The sequence below is a fragment of the Eurosta solidaginis genome, chromosome 1 (assembly GCF_040869045.1).
Source record: "Eurosta solidaginis isolate ZX-2024a chromosome 1, ASM4086904v1, whole genome shotgun sequence".
Taxonomy (NCBI): Eukaryota; Metazoa; Arthropoda; class Insecta; order Diptera; family Tephritidae; genus Eurosta; species Eurosta solidaginis.
In genome coordinates, this window is record NC_090319.1 from 106,621,553 (window position 1) to 106,643,608 (window position 22,056).

Sequence of the window (22,056 nt, forward strand, 5' to 3'; positions counted from 1 at the left end):
CACTCTATGCATTCAAGAGGATGCTAGGATGCACGTGGGGCCTATCACCCAAACCCTCTCATTGGGTATTTACGGCAATTGTCAAACCCATACTGCATTATAAGGTTCTTGTTTGGTGAACAGCCACACAAAAAAGTACGTATACAAAAAACTTGTGAGAGTATGCAGAGTATCAATGATGAGCATACCGGGAGCCTTAAAAACTACCCCGACAGCAGCATTGCATGACATTCTACACATGCCGCCTGCAGACCTAACGGCCAAAAACATCGCGTTAGCAACGACAACAAGGCTTAAAGCCTCGGGGCAGCTTGAGTGCAGGCCTTATGGCCACAGCAGTATAACGCCATCTAATATCGGGCAAACTGAATATATGGTCCCGTGCCTGAGCTTCGAAAGAAATATTTGCGCCACAATTGAGCCGGAGGGTTGGTGCATAAATGGCAGAACATGCTATACACGTGTATACGGATGGTTCCAAATTAATGGAAGGGGTTGGGTCTGCTGTTTACTGTGTCGACCCAGAAATAAGTAGATCCGACATGCTGCCAGATTACTTACTTACTTAATTGGCGCTTAACCGTCTAAACGGTTATGGCCGTCCAACAAGGCGCGCCAGTCGCTCCTTCGTTCCGCCAACCGGCGCCAATTGGTCACACCAAGGGAGTTTAAATCGTTTTCCACCTGGTCCTTCCAACGGAGTGGGGGCCGCCCTCTACCTCTGCTTCCATAGGCGTGTTCCGATAGAAACACTCTTGGCCGGAGCATCATCTTTCATTCGCATAACATGGCCTGGCCAGCGCAGCCACTGCGTTTTAATTCGCTGGACTATGTTGATGTCTGCGTATAGCTCGTACAGCTCATCATTAAATCTTCTTCGGTACTCGCGATCGCTAACGCGTAGAGGTCCATAAATCTTTCGAAGAACTTTTCTCTCGAACACTCCCAAAGCCGCTTCATCTGGTGTTGTCATGGTCCATGCTTCTGCCCCATATAGCAGGACGGGTACGATAAGTGACTTGTAGAATATGATTTTCGTTCGCCGAGAGAGGACTTTACTTTTCAATTTCCTACCTAGTCCCAAGTAGCATTTATTGGCAAGATTGATTCTTCGCTGGATTTCAGTGCTGATGTTGTTGCTAATGTTGATGCTGGTTCCCAAATAAACGAAGTCTTTTACTATATCCAAGTTATGGCTGCCAACAGTAGCGTGGTTGCCAAGGCGCGTATGCGCTGACTCTTTGCTCGATGGACTGGTATCGTGGAATCAGCCGAAGCGTTAAAGATGGGTTTGATGGTGAATGAGGACAAAACGAAGTACCTGCTGTCATCGAGCAAAGAGTCAGCGCATACGCGCCTTGGCAACCACGCTACTGTTGGCAGCCATAAATTGGAAATAGTAAAAGACTTCGTTTATTTGGGAACCAGCATCAACACTAGCAACAACATCAGCACTGAAATCCAGCGAAGAATTAATCTTGCTAATACATGCTACTTTGGACTAGGTAGGCAAATGAAAAGTAAAGTCCTCTCTCGGCGAACGAACATCATACTCTACAAGTCACTTATCGTATCCGTCCTGCTATATGGGGCAGAAGCATGGACCATGACAACAGCAGATGAAGCGGCTTTAGGAGTGTTCGAGAGAAAAGTTCTTCGAAAGATTTATGGACCTCTACGCGTTGGCGATGGCGAGTTCCGAAGAAGATTTAATGATGAGGTGTACGGGCTATACGCAGACATCAACATATTCCAGCGAATTAAAACGCAGCGGCTGCGCTGGCTAGGCCATGTTATGCGAATGAAAGATGATGCTGCGGCCAATAAAGTGTTTCTATCGGAACACGCCTATGGAAGCAGAGGTAGAGGGCGGCCCCCACTCCGTTGGAAGGACCAGGTGGAAAACGATTTAAACTCCCTTGGTGTGACCAATTGGCGCCGATTGGAGGAGCGAAGGAGCGACTTTAAGCGCAAATTAAGTAAGTAAGTATTCCACGATAGTTGGTGCATTTTGCAGTATCCCCTTTCTTGTGGAATGGGCAAAGAACCCTTAGATTCCAATCGTCGGACATGCACTCGTCCGCCCATATTTTGCTAAGAAGCTGCTGCATGTGCCTTACCAACTCCTCGCCGCCGTACTTGAATAGCTCCGCAGGCAATCCATCAGCGCCCACGGCCTTGTTGTTTTTCAATCTGGTTATTGCTATTCTAACTTCGTCATAATCGGCCGGGATCGGGTTCGTCATCTCTGCGTGGTGAATCGCTGCCTCCATTTTGGAGAGCAGAGAAGTGTTCTCTCCATAATCTAAGCACTCTCTGGACATCAGTTACAAGGTCGCCGTTTTCGTTCCTACAGGAGTTTGCCCCGGTCTTAAAACCTTCCGTCTCTCGCCGTATTTTTTGGTAAAATTTTCGGGCGTTATTCCTGGTGGCCAGCAGCTCAAGCTCCTCGCACTCACGCCTTTCTTCTTCTGCTTCTGCTTTTTTCTTCCTGAAAAGGCGTCTCGCTTCCCTTTTCAACTCACGATAGCGTTCACATACTCCTCTTGTTGCGCTTGCTTTTAACGTAGCCCTGTAGGCAGCGTCTTTTCTTTCGGTTGCAACGCGGCATTCTTCATCGTACCAGTTGTTTTTTCGTGGCCACCAGTAACCAATTTTTTCCTCGGCGGCAGTACGAAGTGCTTTGGAGATATGCTCCCACTGCTCCTGTATTCCTTCAGGATGAGTTGTGCTCTCAGAGAGCAGGTGTTAGAGTCGAGTTGCGAAATCATTGGCAGTCTGTTGTGATTGAAGCTTTTCAACGTCTAGCTTTCCTTGTGTTTTTTGTTCTTTGGTTTTAGCCGCGCTGAGGCGGGTGCGTATTTTAGCTGCAACGAGATAATGGTGCGAGTCGATGTTAGGTCCTCAGATCGTGCGCACATCTAAAACACTGGATGCATGCCGTCCGTCTATCACAACGCGTTCGATCTGATTGCTAGTATTTCGTTCAGGAGACAGCCATATAGCTTGGTGTATCTTTTTATGCATGAACCTCGTGCTGGATATGACCATGTTTCGAGCACCGGCAAAGTCAATCAGCATCAGTCCGTTAGGAGAAGTTTCATTGTGTAGGCTGAACTTTCCGACTGTAAGGCCAAAAATACCTTCGCCCACCCTGGCGTTAAAGTCGCCAAACACGACTTTTATATCATGACGGCGCTCGTATGTGCGTTCTAATTGTTCATAAAAAGTGTCTTTCACCTCATCGTCTTTCTCCTCTATCGGCGCATGGGCGCAGATGAATGATATATTCAAAAATTTTGCTTTTATTCGGATAGCGGCAAGACGCTCGTCCACAGGTTTGAACTCCAGAACTTGGCGACAAAGTCTCTCTCCCACAACTAATCCGACGCCGAAACTGCACTTATTCTTATGGCCACTCCAATAGATGTCACAATTTTTGATCTTCTTTCTTCCTTGCTTCGTCCAACGCATTTCTTGGATGGCGGTGATGTCAGATTTTGCTTTGACGAGGACATCAACCAGCCGGGCATCTGCACCAATCCCATTCAGGGAGCGGACGTTCCAGGTGCATGCCCTCAATTCATTGTCCTTCAAACGTTTGCCATGGTCGTCATCAATAGAGAGTGTATTTATCTGAGGCTTGTTCTTATATTTCATTGGAGTATGGTTTTACGTCGCTGGTCCCAGGCCCAGCGCACAACCCGCTCAGCGGGGGTGAAAATATTACTTGCACGTTTATATAGCGAGTCGCTTGCTCCAAGACAGATGCCCGCTTCCAGTCGCACCTCGAGGTGTACAGACGCTGCCGATGAAATCTTCCCGGCTAGCCCTTAAACCGATTATGTCAGAGTGGCCTAGCCAGGTTGTCGCCTTCTCACATTACCTCACCGCTAAACGGATGACGGCTCCACCCTGGACTTCTACACACGGCTCCATCCAGATTACTGCAGCGTTTTCCAAGCGGAAATTATAGCAGTGAAGAAAGCAGCAGAAATTCTGGAGGAGGCGTGCTTAAGCGGCATTCGCGTCAATTTATATATTGATAGACTGTGATTAAGGCAATAATCTCACACAGTACTTCATCAAGAAGTGTTCTGGGATGCAAAGAAGCATTGAAAAAACTTCACTCAGGCCGGACCATACATCTTTACTGGGTTCCCGGTCACAAAGGGATAGAAGGTTACGAAAAGGCCGCTGAGTTGGCAAAGGAGACAGGAGTTGCATATGATCCATTAAGCAGGAAAAGCGTGGAAAACAGCGAGGTGCTGCAAAATTTCTAAGATCATGTGCAAAGTCTACGATATTAGACTCACAAAGTGGCTCATATCTCTGTAGAGAGAAGACTTAGGGCTCACGATGATCATACTGACTGGACACTGCCTTCTGGCGTCACATGCTTACAAGTTGGCCCTCGTCAGTAACGGAAAGTGCAGAAAAAAAGGTTGAGCACGTTCTGTGCCAGATCTTGAGGCAGCAATTAAGCCGGTTCGTAGAAAACTGTTAGTATTTACCTAGAGGACGGAGTTATTCTATAACATATATCCTGGCACCTGAATAGAGTTCTTCCGTTTGGTCGTCAAACAAATTCTGGTAACACTATGGACACAGTCAGACTATGTGAGGTCTTTATTGACCGGCCAGCTCAACCTAACCTAACACCCGTAGCAGGAGCAAAACCTTAGAATGTCAAGGCATAACTGTCCGGTCAGGCGATTTCAATCTTGAAATCATAATCGTCTACATTCCTCCTGAGACTAATTCACCAAATGCAAATATCGTCTTCCGTCAGAAGCTTTAAAACAGTTACTGTGATGGAAACAATGTTCTTACTAAATCAAGTTACATTTTGTCGCTTATTTTGGACTTTGAAATTAAAAGTTTTATAAAAAGCTTAATTAAAAGAAGCGGACCAGGGCTATTTACATTCTTTTTTTTCGTACTTTGCACTAATACATATATACTAATATAACTAATAAAAGGCTGAGCTGCTCTTCCAATTTGCATCGTGCTTCTTCGAGCGGCAGCTGAAGCTTGAACCCATAACCTTCGGTGAGGTTGGCGGAGCACGCTATCACCACACCATGGTGACCGCCAATGGTAATGGTAATGTAGTTACGTGTCATTAATATATTGCTAATGAAATTGATGAGCAACTTCTTTTAAAAAAAGGCGTGGTCATTAACGAATTTTTCTCAGATCTAAATACCAATAACCGTATTTCTGCAAAATTACAAAGTGACACTAACTCTAACGGTTTCTGATGTACGGCTTGCAAAACTTTTAAATTTTCTCCTCCTAAATGTAGACGGTGCCACGTCCATTTTCAAAAATTTTGCTAAATTTATATTTCGTGTTATAAAGTTAGTTTCCCCACTGCCAGAACTTTTTTACGCATTCACACATTATTTAACGGACTGACGGAAGGAAAAACGTACGTCCGGGATTAAATAGAGACCACCTAAAAAGGGCTGGGTCACGCCCCATTTCGAATATTTTTAAATTTTTTACTTTGCCACATCACATCACTATTGAGGTAAAATGTTGGTATAATTTAGTTGTATACCGCAAAGGTGTTGAACTTCTTGTTACCATAACACTGCACTTTTTTTAAGTGGGCGTGCTCGCCAAAGAATTTTTTAAATTTTCCCTAGAAAAAAAAAATAAAAAATTTTCCCTAGGTGTTTATATAATAGCAACCCTACACATATTCATGATATGTTCAATGGCTTTTGATTTACGTATTGTAAAACTTTTAAATTCTATTCTTCTAAATGTGGGCGGTGCCATACGTCATTAAGTGGACACACATATCAAGTTTCATCATTTAATCTATAATTGATATTGAAGTATTGCATTTTTCGAAATTTCGAAACCGGTTATTTTTTAATTTTATTGTCTCGTGTTTGGCCGTTAGTATCTAGAATAACTAAAATTTTTTAGATTGAGCTCAAGGACGGGTTTTATTATATAAAACATTTGGATGTGTATTTTATTTGGTTTTATTTTTCAATATGAAGCGCACCTTAAGATTCCTGAGGATGCCTTCAGACTGAAGTCGAATTATAGAAAAACGAGCCGGACCCGTGCGTATCTTGCGCAACAAATATAAAAGTCTCTTATCAAATATCAACCGAAATCAGTTGTTCTATCAATCAATTAAAAATGGTAGCAACTGCCGGTAATGCAGTGTTAGTTCTAATCAAATATTCACAATAGTGCCATAGTACAAATAGATTTATTTGTGTGCTCACAATCGTTTATTTTTAACAACTTATTGTAATAAAATATCTACATCTTCACAACCAAAACTTTATTTATAGATTTGGATTCCAAATAAAAGGGAAAAAGGGACCTGCACATAGAAACAGCAATTAGAAATAATATATCTATATATATAAAAATGAATTGCTGTTCGTTAATCTCGCTAAAACTCGAGAACGGCTGAACGGATTTATCTTATCTTGGTCTTGAATTATTCGTGGAGGTCTAGGGAAGGTTTAAAAGGTGAGAAAAATTCTAATACTTGCCGGGAAAATACTCAAAACAGCATATTTCCTCGAGATATAGGCCAAAACGTGGACCCGGGTACCCCTAGAGTGTGTTTATAGAATATGGATATCATATGAAAGCTGTTGATGAGTGCTTTAGTAGAGGGTAATTTTCATACCCCTGGGTGACTAGGGTCTCGAGATATAGGCCAAAACGTGGACCCTGGTACCCCTAGGGTGTGTTTGTAGAATATGGATATCAAATAAAAGCTGTTGATGAGTGCTTTAGTAGAGGGTAATTTTCATACCCCTGGGTGACTAGGGTCTCGAGATATAGGCCAAAACGTGGACCCGGGTACCCCTAGGATGTGTTTATACAATATGGATATCAAATGAAAGCTGCTGATGAGTGCTTTAGTACAGGGTAGTTTTCATACCTATTGGTGACTAGGGTCTCGAGACATAGGCCAAAACGTGGACCCGGGCACCCCTAGAATGTGTTTATACAATATGGATATCAAATGAAAGCTGCTGATGAGTGCTTTAGTACAGGGTAGTTTTCATATCTATTGGTGACTAGGGTCTCGAGATATAGGCCAAAGCGTGGACCCGGGTACCCCTAGAATGTGTTTATACAATATGGATATCAAATGAAAGCTGCTGATGAGTGCTTTAGTACAGGGTAGTTTTATACCTATTGGTGACTAGGGTCTCGAGATATAGGCCAAAACGTGGGCCCGGGCACCCCAATGAATGTGCACCCCTAGAAAGCTGGGGATGAGTGCTTTAGTACAGGGTAGTTTTCATACCTATTGGTGACTAGGGTCTCGAGATATAGGCCAAGACATGGAACCGGATACCCCTAGAATGTGTGTGTATTTTGGATATCAAATGAAAGCTGTTGCTGAGAGCTTTTAAGTAATTTTTATTGTGATATTCGATTTAGTCGCATCAATCTGGCGGCCACCGTGGTGTGATGGTAGCGTTCTCCGCCTATCACACCGTATGCCCTGGGTTCAACTCTCGGGCAAAGCAACATCAAAATTTTAGAAATAAGATTTTTCAATTAGAAGAAAATTTTTCTAAGCGGGGTCGCCCCTCGGCAGTGTCTGGCAAGCGCTCCGATTGTATTTCTGCCATGAAAAGCTCTCAGTGAAAACTCATCTGCCTTGCAGATGCCGTTCGGAGTCGGCATAAAACATGTAGGTCCCGTCCGGCCAATTTGTAGGGAAAAATCAAGAGGAGCACGACGCAAATTGGAAGAGAAGCTCGGCCTTAGATCTCTTCGGAGGTTATCGCGCCTTACATTTATTTATTTTTAATCTGGCAAAACTGATAAATATGCATGCGAATCCGAAATAAAGTCATGAATTAATAATACCCACATACCTATTTACATACGTCCTATTCGATTTGCCTGAAATTTGGTATATAAATTTGCCTATATTAGTATTTACGATGCTTTTTTCCGGGAAGTAGACCAGAGACGGACTGGGACTGGGATTAGGACTGAGACTGAGACTCGGAGTGGGACTGAGACTCGGAATGGGACTGGAACAAAATACATACCACCCTCTGGGGCTGGCAATAAGATATGAAGAAGAATGAGAAAAACTTGCGAGAAGAGAAAAGAGAGAAGGAGACTGAGAAAGAGATAGAATGAGACGAAGATGGAGATAGATGAAGCGAAAAATACGGAGGGAGGAGTGAATACAAAGATTAGGAAAAAGTGTAGAGGGGCGAGGGCAGATTTGGACGGAAAAAGCTTATTAAAATGTATGCAGATATACCAAATTTAGGGCAGAACAACGTCTGCCGGGTCTGCTAGTATATGATAAAAACCAAAATAAAATACATATCGAAGTATTTTATTTAAGAAAACCCGGCCTTGAACTCAATCAAAAAAATAAAAATGTAGTGATTATTTTTTAAGTAGGCGTTTTTTGTTGATTTTCACAAAGTGTACGTATTTATTACAGCAAGGATAGCTCCCATGCCACATTTAAACAAGATATCTTCAATGGCGTTTGATTTACGGATAGCAAAACTTTGAAATTTACATACAACCATCTTTCAATGATTATTTAATATGTACAAATTTGTGTACCTGTATTATTTTGTTTTGTTGCTAAGCCCCAGTTTTTCAGTGCGAGTTTAAATTCCAGTCAAATTTGAATAAAGTTTAACCTTGCCACTATGTTCGATAACATAAAATTTTGCTGCTCATCTCAACTTAAGCGGCGGAAGTGGCAGGGTTAAACTCTAGTCAACTTTGACTGCAGTTTAAACTCGCACTGAAAAACCGAACTTAAAGCAATAATTTTATTTTTAAATAACAAATATTTTAAAAATATTTTTGTTTATTCATTATTTTGTAGTTTCCCAGTTTCACAAGCAGTATTGGCTCTCCTTTTTCAAGTTAAATTGTTGCAAAATAATGCATATCCAAATCCCGAGATGACGGGATCATGGGATAGCATATAGAGATATACGTCGCCGATGAACGCCGCTGCCGCTGCCGATTTTCGTCGTGTTTCGCACGCCCCCGCCGAATGTCAAAAATATCGGCGCGGCGGCGTTCGGCGCGTTGCTATATTTTCTACTCATTTAAGACTGTCTAGGCCATTTACTGTTCATGTCGAATATGGATACGGATATAGTCGAAAGTGGTATCAACGGATGCACATCATTGCCAGTTATAAGAAACTAATTGTGAAATTTATCTCTTTCCACCCATTCAAAAGTGATTTAAAAAAAAAACACTCGCTTTCAATGCCAGCTTAACACGGATTTTGCATCACAAATCACACCCAATTCACCAAGTTATGAAAACAAAGCACTAAAAGAAACGTTATATAAAAAATGTAAATGCTCACTTTGCATAATTTTTTCAAAAAATTAATAAGAAACAATGAATTCAAATAAAATGACGCAAGTCGAGCAAGTTTTCAAATTGTCCTTAACTTGATAAAAAGCATATATGTAATACTCCTATATTGCTAATAGAAAATGCTTGCAATGTGTTTTGAATTCGAAATCAAAACAAGACAGCCTATAAAATTTTTGTGATTGTAGCAGCATAAGTGTGACAAGAAAAATTTTAAATTTAGGTACATTCGATTATTGAACACGAAAACAAAAACGTTTAAACAGCAATATATCGGCACTCTGATGCTTGGGAATGTACTTAGCTTTTTGTAGCAATATAGGAGTATTACATATATGTTAAAAAGCAAGTTACCCGAAAAAAGTTCCGATTTTTTCAAAAATTCTATATTCCGATTGGCGAAATCAGTGATGCAAGATCCGTTAGTAGGTTCCAGGGGTTTAAACACTCCTTTGAAATGATTCCCACCTCATAATGAAGTTGAAGATATACATATGTACGTATGAGAAGGGTTTGAAAAATCACTTGGCCTTATACTCAAACATCTGTTATTTATTTGCGAAACTTTAAAATATCGTCTGAAATGTTAATTTTGATTTTCACGCTTCATCATTCAATACCCAAGTCTATTGGCTTGACACTTCTTAAAGCTGGCGACCATATCCCCAACTAGCCCAATGGAGTGAATCACATTGTTTATAGCCTACGAATCAAGTTTAAATATAACCTACGCTTCACGGCTCCTGTTACATATGTGAATACGTAGGCACATATATTTACCAGCTGAGGCTTCGTCCTTCGCAAGAACACGCAAAGTGGTGAAGCAAAAGCTTCCCAAGACAGTCGAACAAATACCGGCTGTGCTACTGCCCTAACGTAGTCTGAAAACTGAAGCTACGCGATCATCCATAATGTACTCTTATATCATAAGGCCGGAAAACAGCAGTTAACATCTTTCAACTTAAAATCGGTCGACTTTCATTCTAAAATATCGTTTTGGTTTAACGAAGACTACTGAAATCAATGTTTCGAGCACAAACATCTGCAAATTTTGGTCTACATTAAAAAAAAATTATTCAGGGTCTTTGTAAAATTTATTCACCCTTATAGCGAGTTTTGTTGTCACCCGAAAATATTCACAGTTTTTGTTCACCCTATCGCAGAGAATTGCGAAAAAATTTTTCGTGTTCGAAAAAGATTTCACCTTATCGGCAACTCTTTGTACGGGCGAAATGAACAGCGGGGAAGCCCAAATTTGTTCACTTATATTTTACAGGCGAACGAGAGGAAAAAAAATGTTAAGTAATTTTTAGTTTTGAAATTTGATACTCTTATGATTATATGTACTTTTATTATTAGAAATACATCAATAAATAATGCACAATCGGAAGCTGAGCGGAAAAAAGTGTAATTCCTGTATTCCTAAGTATGAAAATTCTATTTTTTATGACAACGTATCAGTCGGCCAAGTTATCCATTGTGGACAAAGCGACGGTTCCAAAATGTTGAACACCTCACTGGAACAAGATTGACTAATACCCATTTCGTCCTTTCCAACGCCTTTTCCCTCGAATCGAATATATGTACTCAACTTTACAATTGGTGGAACTCCAAATTTTTGCTTCAATGGTGGCAAGGAGTTGGTAAGAATATCTAGCCAATATTAGAATGCCGGCTTGTTTAGCCTGTAATATTGGCGAAAGCTAATTGAATAAAAATTAACTTGTTATTCAAAAGTGCTGACAATAGTAATTTTTAGCTTACAGTGAATCAATTAGCTCCAAATGGTTAGAACCGTCCCTTTATTGTTCCGCATCGCTTTCGCATTTATATTCTCCTCGCGGGCAATCAATACCAACCTAATTGCAATACTAAACATTAATTTATAAATTTTTTATTTCTTTTTTTGTTGTATTTTAAGGAAATATATACATACTTTGTTACAAAATTTACACAATTGTAAGTAAATTATTTGTTCACTGCTAATTCACAATAGAGCATCAGCTGTTTTGAAGTGAACTTTTGTTCGCCCGAAATTGCCGATAGGCGGAAAAAGTTCACCCGAACAAAAGAAGTGAAGGCGAACACTTTTCCGCGTGAATTTCGCGATAAGGGTGATTATGTAGGATTATACTATTTTCACCTATAAGTTACGCAATAATATCCACTTGGACTGCTTATGATTTCGAGGGCGGTATCCTTGGCCGAATAGTCACTCCCTAATGTTTTAAGGTGTTTCTCTGGTAGTGCTCGGCAGCATAAATAAATAAATGTAAGGCGCGATGACCTGAGCAGAGATTTTAGGCCAATTTGCGTCGTGCTCCTTATAATTTTTCTTACAAATTGGCGGGACGGGGCCTACTTGTTTTATGCCGACTCCGAACGGCCTCTGTTGTGCCTGGCTCGTGAACCCAGGATCTTCGGTGTGGTAGGCGGAGCACGCTACCATCGCACCACCACGGCAGCATAGCGCGACAAAAAAAATCAGTTAGAAAATCTTCGGTGTTACATCAAGAGCTTCTAGGAAAGTGAGGTCGACGAAGTATGAGTTCGAAGTCGCAGTCCTGTAGCTTCTGTGCTGGCATGTGGTGTGAGGGCCAGGAGGCGTGGTAGTGACTGGTGGTGGACAGGATTACTACTGTTCGCACAACGGGAATTATAGCTCTTAAAACAACAGAAAAAACTTGGGACCCCTTTGCCGCGATCAACAATAGGCCAGCGTTGGTGTTAATCGTTTAAACTGTGCCACGAGAGCCATGAGTGTTAAAAGGCCATTAATAGCAACCGTAAGTCGCCTTTGTGCGTGACCAGCAAGGGGAGGGTGTTAGACCAGAACATTTGCTTTGTACGAGACATATAGACAAAAGTTTGACCATTTTAAGTACTGGAATTTTTTCGGCAGACGCAGCAGTACTAGTCCCTTAGACCAGGATTAGGTTCAAAGCCTCCCTGGAGTAAGTGAATGCAGGACAGTCCCTACGCAAAGAGCTGAATGATACGCGAGACTTTGAGGCAAACCCCCATATCTTACCGAAATGGCCAAAACGTTGATTTCCTTAAATACATACAAACAAAACCTTTCTTAAATATTATTTTTTAAATAGAAAAATCAAGCTTTTTAAAGTAAGAACACCGGCATAAGCCGGCGCGCCGCCCACGCCGCCACCGCCGGTATACAATAGTGCCTACGCCGCCGCCGCCGATATAGCTATCGGCGTAAACCTCTAATAGTAAAACCTAGATCCCGAAAGTTTCGGCATTATACAAATTTTAAAACTGGTATCTCTTACGGCCAACGAACGATTTTTCGTACTTTTATATTAAGTATTCCTATTTAAAAAGAAAAAAGTGGACTGAGTTGTACTAAATCCAGAATAACTGTTTCCCACTAAATGCTGAAGTTAATAGAAACAATTGTGAAGGTTAAATTCAACTACTAAAACAAACATTTTATTAATATATTGCAGACAATTTTATAGGTATTTATTATGTTTGAATCTAATTAGTTAATTGGCGCCAGTGTCTTTCGAGATCAGAGGAAATATTCCCAAACTTCTTTAGCGGCCGATAGTCGCTAAATCTAGCGAAATTTTTTCTTCGCAAACTTCACCTTTATCGCAATGTTAAATAAGTAATCGACTAAGTAATATTTGTCGGTTTTCTTCAATATGCGCTATATATTTTATACGAGTATCTTATTTTGGGTAATGCTACGAAATCGTTTAGATAACTACTACGATGGTGCTTATCACTTTATATACAAGGATCATGTTCGGCATTGAAATGAGCACACGTTACTTTAGGTCCACTACGTATTCTTGGTACCGCAATTCGAAAAAGATTCCCTTTAGGCATACAAACGCAAATCTTATATTGAATACTACCAGTTCGTAAACCAAATTCAGAGCTCACGATAGGAATTTTATCCATATCTAAGTAAATACCATCACCGGCCTCCAAGACAAGTATGCCCTCTGTTGAATTAACAGTCACATCATATGATAGCGATTGTAACATCACACTTGCTGCATCCAATGAAATTCCTTCAGATCCTTTAAATGAAACAGCGAAGTCGGCATCCATATTAAGGGGACGGTCTAATGGACTGGCTATGCGACTGGCACTTATAGTTTTCACATGTAAGTTATCAGCTCCAGATGGAATATTATAATGGGGACGATGTGAAGTAAAGATAATATCACCATTGCTTGGATCTTTAACTTCAAAATTATTAATGGCTTGAAATTGTATACCCTTTTTATCCAATATCATGCGATTATAAGATTGACCGTTTCTATGAAGACGTACATAAACACCGTCATCGCTGGTAATGGTGACTGGCTGATCAACAAATCCTTCAATTCGTCCTGTTTGTTTACTATATGTACGATCTAAATCAGTGTATCCATAAAACTTTACTATATCATGTTCGGGAATGATTTCTATACCATTTATTCCCCGACCAAGATGCATAACTCCAAATATAGTAAGCATTAATATCAAATTCCCCACAGTAAGTGCCAAGATTATAAGGTATATTGTCCAAAATGCAAATGTCTTGCGATCCTTTTTAAGAATAGCTCCCTTGTTACTAACATCGTAGCCACAATTAAATCTTTTACTTATGCACTTATCAATATTGGATTTGATGTGGAGCTGTGATTCCATAGGAAGAGTAGCTGACATCGCGTTTTCCGATGTCGCATCGTCAGTGTACGAGGGTGATGGTCCACGCACAAAGGTATTTCCAAAATTTTCCATTGCGAGTTTAATTTGTAAATATTAAAATGATAATTTTTTATGAACAAAGTGGATATGTTGTACGTATTTAGTATAGATACAATATGGATATTTACGTATGTATGAAGTGCTAAGAATAGCAAGCGTCACAAATGTTATAATTGCTTTCAAGTAGACATTCGAGTTCCAGAGCTCATGCGCAAGATGTATGTATGAACATACATACATACATATATGCACAAGTATGCCCCGCTATCCGTTCAAAAAGAAATTGCTTCTTTCTTTCATAGTAATCTATTACTGGCTATTATCAACTAATTTCAGAAATTAGTAGTATTTATTTGAAAAATCTTATTTATTTAATAAAGGCTCATAATTAATATTATACTACTTTTCTTTCCCCACCACGACCACCGTGGTGTGATGGTAGCGTGCTCCGCCTATCACACCGTATGCCCTGGGTTGGAGGTAGACGAGGGCGAAGAAGCTGGTGGCTACGCTTCGTCAGGCTCGAGCGGAAGCTTGGCTCTCAGAGGGTTGTACTCTGAGGGTCAGCTTCTGGAGGAAGGCGATTCGGACGCGACGCTCACGGAGGAGAGCGCAAATAAACAGTGATTCGGGTCCCCCAAATAAACCTGCATCACTGCAAAGCAGCATCAGCTGCACTCCTACTGCACCTGTTTTCAGGTGCGGTAGACATCGTACTAGTCCAAGGGCCGTGGATCGCTGGCAATAGGATCTGTGGCCTGCGGACACCAACGTATAAGCTTTATAGCGCTCAGGAAAAGGGTAAGCCTCGCACATGTATATTGGCTAAGTCTACTCTTAATGTTTTTCTTCTACCCAATTTTAGCGATGGGATCTGACAGCGGTTAGCGTCGAGGTGCTAGGGAGGAGCTTTAAACTTGCTTCCTTCTACCTAGCGCACGATCACCAAGGCTCATTACCACCGGATAATTTCAGGGAGTTCGTGAGAGCGGCAAATCCACGAAACGATTTCATCCTACTCGGAGGCGACGCCAATGCTCATCACGCCCAGTGGGGCAGCAGTAATACAAATGACCGAGGTGAATCTTTAATTAACTATCTTTTAGGCACTAATCTAAGTATATGTAATAGGGGAAATGATCCCACTTGCATTACGAGGAACCGCGAAGAAGTCCTTGACCCTGGTCACAGACTCTTTCAGTGACCTGATCGTTTCATGCAGAGTTCTAAAGGAGCACTCCTTTTCTGACCATAGATATATAAGCTTTTCTATATCACAGGCGCACACAATTCCTAAGTACATAAAAAATATTAGAAGAACGAACTGGGGCTACTATAAGAAGATATTAGGTAAAAAGCTATCTGAAGAGGTGCGAGGCCCAGAAAGCGAGGAGGAGCTAGACGTGTTTGTAAATAATTTCAGTCAAAAATGTAGGAATGCTTTAGATAGGGCTTGCCCGACTAAAAAGGTTTTGGAAACTCACAAAGCACCATGTTGGTCGTCCGATTTTGACAAGCTTAGGAAGTCATGTAGGGCGGCCTTGAATAAAGCAAAGCATGATGGACATGAATCCTCATGGGCTGCTTATAAAGTGAAAATAAATATATATAAAAAAGCAATCCGAAATGGAAAGCGATCCTCCTGGAGGGATTTCTGCGGCAGGATTGAATCCACATCCGCGGCCTCCCGGTTATGGAAGGTGCTATCGAAATCTCCAACTCAGCTAAGTTACGTCCAAAAGCCGGATGAGCACTGTACGGACGCCAGCGCTGACCCCATAAACTTGCTAAAGGATACACACTTCCAAGCAAGTGCGGGCGTGTCTTCAAGTATTGTCAGCGGATGGTCACCTAATGATCAGCTGATAAGCGAAATCACAGATGATAACAGAACAGATTGGGCTTTACAGACCTTCAAACCCTATAAATCACCGGGGCTGATGGAATTTTTCCGGCTCAGCTGCAATTTACTGCCGAACTTATAAGGCCCTGGATAAAAGGGATGTTTATAGGTTGTCTTAGGCTCAATTACGTACCAGTATCGTGAGGGAAGTCAACGTGGTCTTTATCCCCAGGGCAGGGAAACCCTCCCACTCTAAACCAAATGATTATAGGCCTATAAGCTTATCTTCTTTTCTGCTTAAAGCACTCAAAAGACTCCTAGGGGACTACATCAGGAGGAGGATTGAGCCGTCGCTTCTTTCGCAAGCTCAGCATCCTATACTAAGGGCAGGTCAACTGACACGGCCTTGCACTCACTGGTATCCGTTATCGAAAGGTCACTAGACCTCAATGAATACACATTGGTGGCATTTCAAGATATAGCGGGTGCCTTCAACAACGTTCTACCGGAGGCCATCACCTCGGCGCTGACCGATCTGGGGGTGGACGCGTGCCTGGTGGAGTTTATATACAATCTGCTTACGCGTAGGCAGATTAAAACTGAGCTAGGTGGATGGGTGATCCGCAGACCGGTCGGCACTCCGCAGGGAGGTGTTCTCTTTCCGCTACTTTGGGTGGTTACCGTCAACCAACTGCTACACCTCATGAAATCAGAAGGTCACCAAGTGATCGCGTATTCAGATGACATCTGCGTCACCATGCGGGGGAAATATCCGCAAACTCTTTGCAACCTAATGGAAGGGGCACTATCCAAAATTTCGCACTGGACCACAGCCACAGGTTTGGAAGTCAACCCGGATAAAACCGAGCTTGTCCTCTTCACGAGGAGGTACAAAGTACCTAATCTAGAATTGGGGGTACGTTTTTAGCGTTTAGCGATCAAGTCAAGTATTTGGGAGTCATTCTGGATAGGAAGCTATTATGGAATGACCATATAGTGGAGCGATGCAAGAAGGCAGCACCAGCGCTGTTCACCTGCAAGAGGGCAATTGGCACCTCCTGGGGATTCTCCCCTAAGGTGACCTACTAGATTTATACAGCCATTGTGCGCCCGATTCTTCTTTATGGTGCCTTGGTCTGGTGGCTTGCACTAGCTAAAACTACCTATCTTAAAACGCTTCAAAAGGTGTAACCGAGTTCGGAGCTCTGCATCACCGGGGCTCTCGGCTCCACTCCATCTGAAGCACTCAACACAGTGCTATACCTTCCACCTCTTGACCTGGTGGCGAAGGAAATAGGGGTCATCGCCGCTCTACGCATAAGGGAAACAGGTCTCTGGTCAAATGGATCCAGTGGACACGCAACAATCCTGGGCACGAACGCCCCAGTCCCAATACCGGTGCGCACTGACTACTGCACGCCAAAGAACGTCTTCGTTAAAAACTGTAGTATATATATACCATCGCGACAGGACTGGAATACCAGACAACATACGGTACCGGGTGCCATCAACATATTCACGGATGGTTCTAAGCTTGAGGGGAAGGTGGGAGCAGGCCTCTTTTCGCCGGATCTGGGTCTAGAGGTCTCTTTCCGCCTAACAGATCACTGTAGTGTTTACCAAGCGGAAATGCTGACAATAAACAGGGCTATGACCATCTCGGGTCTATGCCTAACGATGGTAGACGGGTGTTTATTTTATCAGACAGCCAGGCCGCATTAAAGGCCCTGGACTTATTCGTCGACAACGCAAAGTCGGTCACTGAATGCTGCAGATCTCTTAACGAGATGGCTCAGCACTTCAGTATCAGCCTTATATGGGTACTTGGGCACAGGGATATTGAAGGCAATTGCAGAGCAGACGAGCTGGCCAGAAGAGGCACCACCGACCATATCCTTCCTGGAAATGATTTGGTAGGTATATCCATGGCCACTTTCAGGCTTCGTGTGAACACAAGCACTATAAGAATTGCAAATGGGCTATGGTCAGCCATATCATCGTGTGAGACATCCAGGCAAACCTGGCCCTCATATGACAAGGGGCGCACAGGAGCGCTTCTGGTTTTAAACAAATCAGTTCTATCGTCCCTGATAAGGATTCTAACAGGGCATTGCTTAATGGGCACGCATGGTGCTAGAATGGGGGCAACGACCTTCGACTATTGTCGCAGCTGCAGATGTACAGAAGAGAAAGAGAGTGTCTAGAACCTTCTCTGTCATTGTCCAGCGCTTAGTAGGCGTAGGCTGGCAATCCTTTTCTACATGACCTCGCTGAGGTCTCTGACTATGAAGTAAAGGCTCTAGCAAAATTTATAATTTCCACGAGGTGGTTAGACCCGCTTTAGGCAGGGTAGGGGTCCTCTTTGAGACCGTATAGGGTATTACAATGGGCCCATTGGTGGCCTAAGTAGTGAGCTGTTACCATAGTGTCCAGCTCAGCCCTTGCAACCTAACCTAACCTAATGTTTACATGCGTATTGCGCAATCTTCCACCACAAATCACACAAACAAGATTGCGCATTTAAACAAAAGATCAGCTATTTTTTATGGGCAATTTTTACGTCTCTTTCTTTCATTCGTTCAAGCAGTCAAGTGTGATTAGATGCGCAGAATGAAGCAATTTTGAACTCGTGAATGCGCAATCTTCTGTAAGTGATTTGTGAGCGGAACCCTCTCAAGGGGTTGCCAGCGCAATATATAGTACCTAAAACCCAATTTTCAACCTCATCTATCCGTGGCGAATCCTATTTCATTGACAGCCGAGGCTCTGGCGATTTCAAGTTCCTCATGGAACTAGGGGGTGGCGAGGGCGGTAAGGCCTAGAAAGTTTAATGTGGTCATATAAACCGAGATGGTCGGGCTAGTACCTTAATGGTGCTTTGTACCGGATCTATTTTAGGCAAAGGACCATCAATATCGATAACACTCCCCAAAGCCTTCGGGGAGTGTCTTTATCGTAATACAACAAATAATAATAATATAAATAAAATTTTTTTAGACAATAAAATAATTACTTATGCAGCTTTTTATTGAATTCAGTATAAAAAAGTAAAATATTTCATTTTGTACGTAAGTTCATACATAGCATTTCAAAATTATATGCACAGAGCACAAAATAATTTATAAATGAGCAGAAACAAAACAGTTTTTACAAAAAGCCAAATTACAAGCTTTGCAAATAATTTACGTTCTTTTCTAAATTTTCCTGTGAGCACATGTGGCACATCGACGCCTCGTAGTTCCTTGGATCGGCAAATGATCGCCAACGTTTTTCATATTCCTCAAGCTTCTTGATCGCCTTTACTGCCGACGAGATATTTTGTAGTCGGTAGTCTCTCTACCTTTTGCAACAAAGGACTCAGCAAGTTGTACTATAAAGTCCAGAAAACGAAGTTTTTTTCGATGCACCTCCGAGTGAGTAATACACGCATTTCCAGCACACATCATTAGAATGCGATAAAAAACTTTTTTCCACCATATGGTTGACCTACGATCAATATAAATGCCATTACAAAAATGCATCCAATCACTATATCAACTTCCTACGATCAATATAAATGCCATTACAAAAATGCATCCAATCACTATATCAACTTCAGCAGCATATGTACAAGCTATTCTTTGCCGCTTAGCCTTTGATCTAAGCATTATATTTATCCTCTCGTTTGTGCACTGTGCAATATATTGTGACACAATTTTTGGAAAGATTTTACTAAATATATCATATGCGGTTTTACAATTAAGACTATTGGTGACCAATTTTCTTGGTAGGAAAGTGTCACTACGAGAGCCCCAAATAATAAATTCTGGACTTGAGACATCTGCTGTCTCTTGCTGATCGTTCAGGCTAACATCCTTATCCGAGTAGCCTTTTTCTGAGTCACTTGAGTCAACTTCAGTGTCAGTGTTACCTTCTGAGCGATCGTAAAGGCTATCGCTTCCACTACTAAAATCAGTACCTGACAGATTCTCGTTCTGTTGGTCTTCCAGGATATCTGCGAATTCATTTTCACTTAGGTTTGTGGCCATTTACAGTTCCTAAAAGAAATTAACATTAAACATATATAGGGTCGAAAACTATCTACTGGGACATTAATGTCCCATCAAAAAATACTGCAGGGACATAAGCGTCCCAAAGTAAATAAATATCCAAAATCTTTGGAAATAAACAATTAAATATATATTTTGTAACTTACCATAATCAAATTTAGGTTCCGATTTAAAAACAGTAAGGAATTAAAGCATTTGAACAATTATTTTAAGCACAAGAACGCAATTAGCACTAGTTTCTTTGAGCACTGTCGACAAATTGATGAGAAAAAACAAAAAAAAAATGCCTAAGAACGTGCATGTTTGTAAGAATAAAATGTAGGTAACCCCATAAACTAATACTTGGGACTTCTTTGCACCACTTTAAGTAACTTATAAGAGATTTGGGAACTTACAAACTTTTCGTGGGATAATAGTGTCCCTGGAGGGTCGAAAGGGTTAAATTATTACCGTTATTGGTAAACGCGCGTCTTAAACCCAGAGTCACGAACCCGAAAATGAAAATTAAAAATTTTGTGTGGGTGAAGAGATATTTGTAAAAGAAATTGAAATTTTTCATGTAGTTGTTTAAATGTTGTTATACACAGGAAGAAGTTTTGTGTACAAAGCGATTTTGCACAGATTTTATTTTGATACTACCACAGTGGCCAGGGCAATTTTTTATAAGCGTGACCGAAGGCATAAAGGTGTTATGCGCAAAAATACTATGGATCACACGCCCGGGGGTAATTTTTAGGTTTTTCGTTACAATTTTTTGAACGACTCAAAATTTTTTTCCGTTTTCGGATTCGATGGTGTCACCAAACCGCGTCCTTTGTCGTCCCTCCCGATATTTTTGGACGTATACTAAGAGTGCCATGTTGTCATTTTTTACATAAACGTATGCTTGGTTGTATATATTGTTTATTACCAATAAAATAAAGCAAACGCATTCAGCCACGTCATGCCTTATACTATGTACAAACACACACCAAATTGGCAATTTATACCATTTCGGCAATTTATTACGCAATTTATCATATAATAAATCATAATAATAAATTGCCAATTTAAAAAAAATTGCGTAATATATTGTTTCAAACTGCAAATGCAACCTTGTAAAGTTTGAAAAGGTTGGCCACATCCCTTAATTGTGGTAATCTAAATTGTTCTAATGAAATCTAAAGTGTGGCTCAAATGCTAAAGTTGTGTCTTGTCATGAACAAATGCGTGGTGGCAACGGCGCGCACCCACGTATTTGTTAAGGAATGATTAAGGCGAAAAAAGAGGAAGAAAATAAGAACACCAAAAGGTTTCGTGTTAATAAAAAGGGAATTCACAGTGTGTTTTTATTTGAGGTATATAAGTACAAGTGTTAAGAAAGATTTTAACAAGTGTTGTGAAAGTTAAAATATTAAATATATTTGTATTAAATTGTATTAATTTGTGGCCTAAACATACCTGCCCCTTGCCGTAAGCAACAAAGAAAAAAATGAAAAAAAGGAATGCCACGTCATCGCACGTCCAGTAAGGCGTTATGTCGATGTGCAGATGCGGACTGCAAGCACTGCACGTCGCACGATGGACTTCGTGTCCCGTTGGCCTGTGCAGAAAAAGAAAAGAAGTTATTAAATATACGTACGTGGTTTCTGATTCCGTGCAGTAATTACTTATTTTTTATGAAAAGCTCCTATTTTTGGCAGGCTCCTGAGACTACCAGCCCGAAAACGGTCGGTTGGGTCAGGAGCCCGCCAACTGTTATTGCTGGCGTTCCGCTCACCATCATTTCGGCGTATAGATCAGCGCCGAGTGTAAGCCGAATTGGCGATGAGCGGTAGAAATGTGGGTCAGCCAGCCGCATGAATTGGAATGGAACGGCAATCTTTGGATCCACATTTGATGGCGGACTCAACCGATAGTGGCCGTTGACCACGGCGGCTTGGGTAGTGACATGCGTCGATGACCCGATCTTGCCGCGCAGAATAAGGGTGCATTGCCCTGGTCCTTGGCGCTCCAACTGCAAGTCGCGTACCAGCTCTGCATCGACGATGGTGCTGGCGGCGCAGGGATGTAAATGCC

General features: G+C 41.6%; 1 protein-coding gene and 1 pseudogene across 1 annotated transcript; both read right to left on the reverse strand.

The window, feature by feature from the left end:
* Positions 1-2,274: 2,274 nt before the first annotated feature.
* On the reverse strand, positions 2,275-9,128 carry LOC137237485 (uncharacterized; annotated as a pseudogene).
* Positions 9,129-12,801: 3,673 nt separating this feature from the next.
* Positions 12,802-14,360, reverse strand: Scgbeta (sarcoglycan beta). Its single transcript, XM_067760568.1, has one exon. The coding sequence runs from the start codon at positions 14,137-14,139 to the stop codon at positions 13,132-13,134; it is 1,008 nt and encodes a 335-aa protein (XP_067616669.1). The 5' UTR covers positions 14,140-14,360; the 3' UTR covers positions 12,802-13,131.
* Between the last annotated feature and the right edge of the window lie 7,696 nt (positions 14,361-22,056).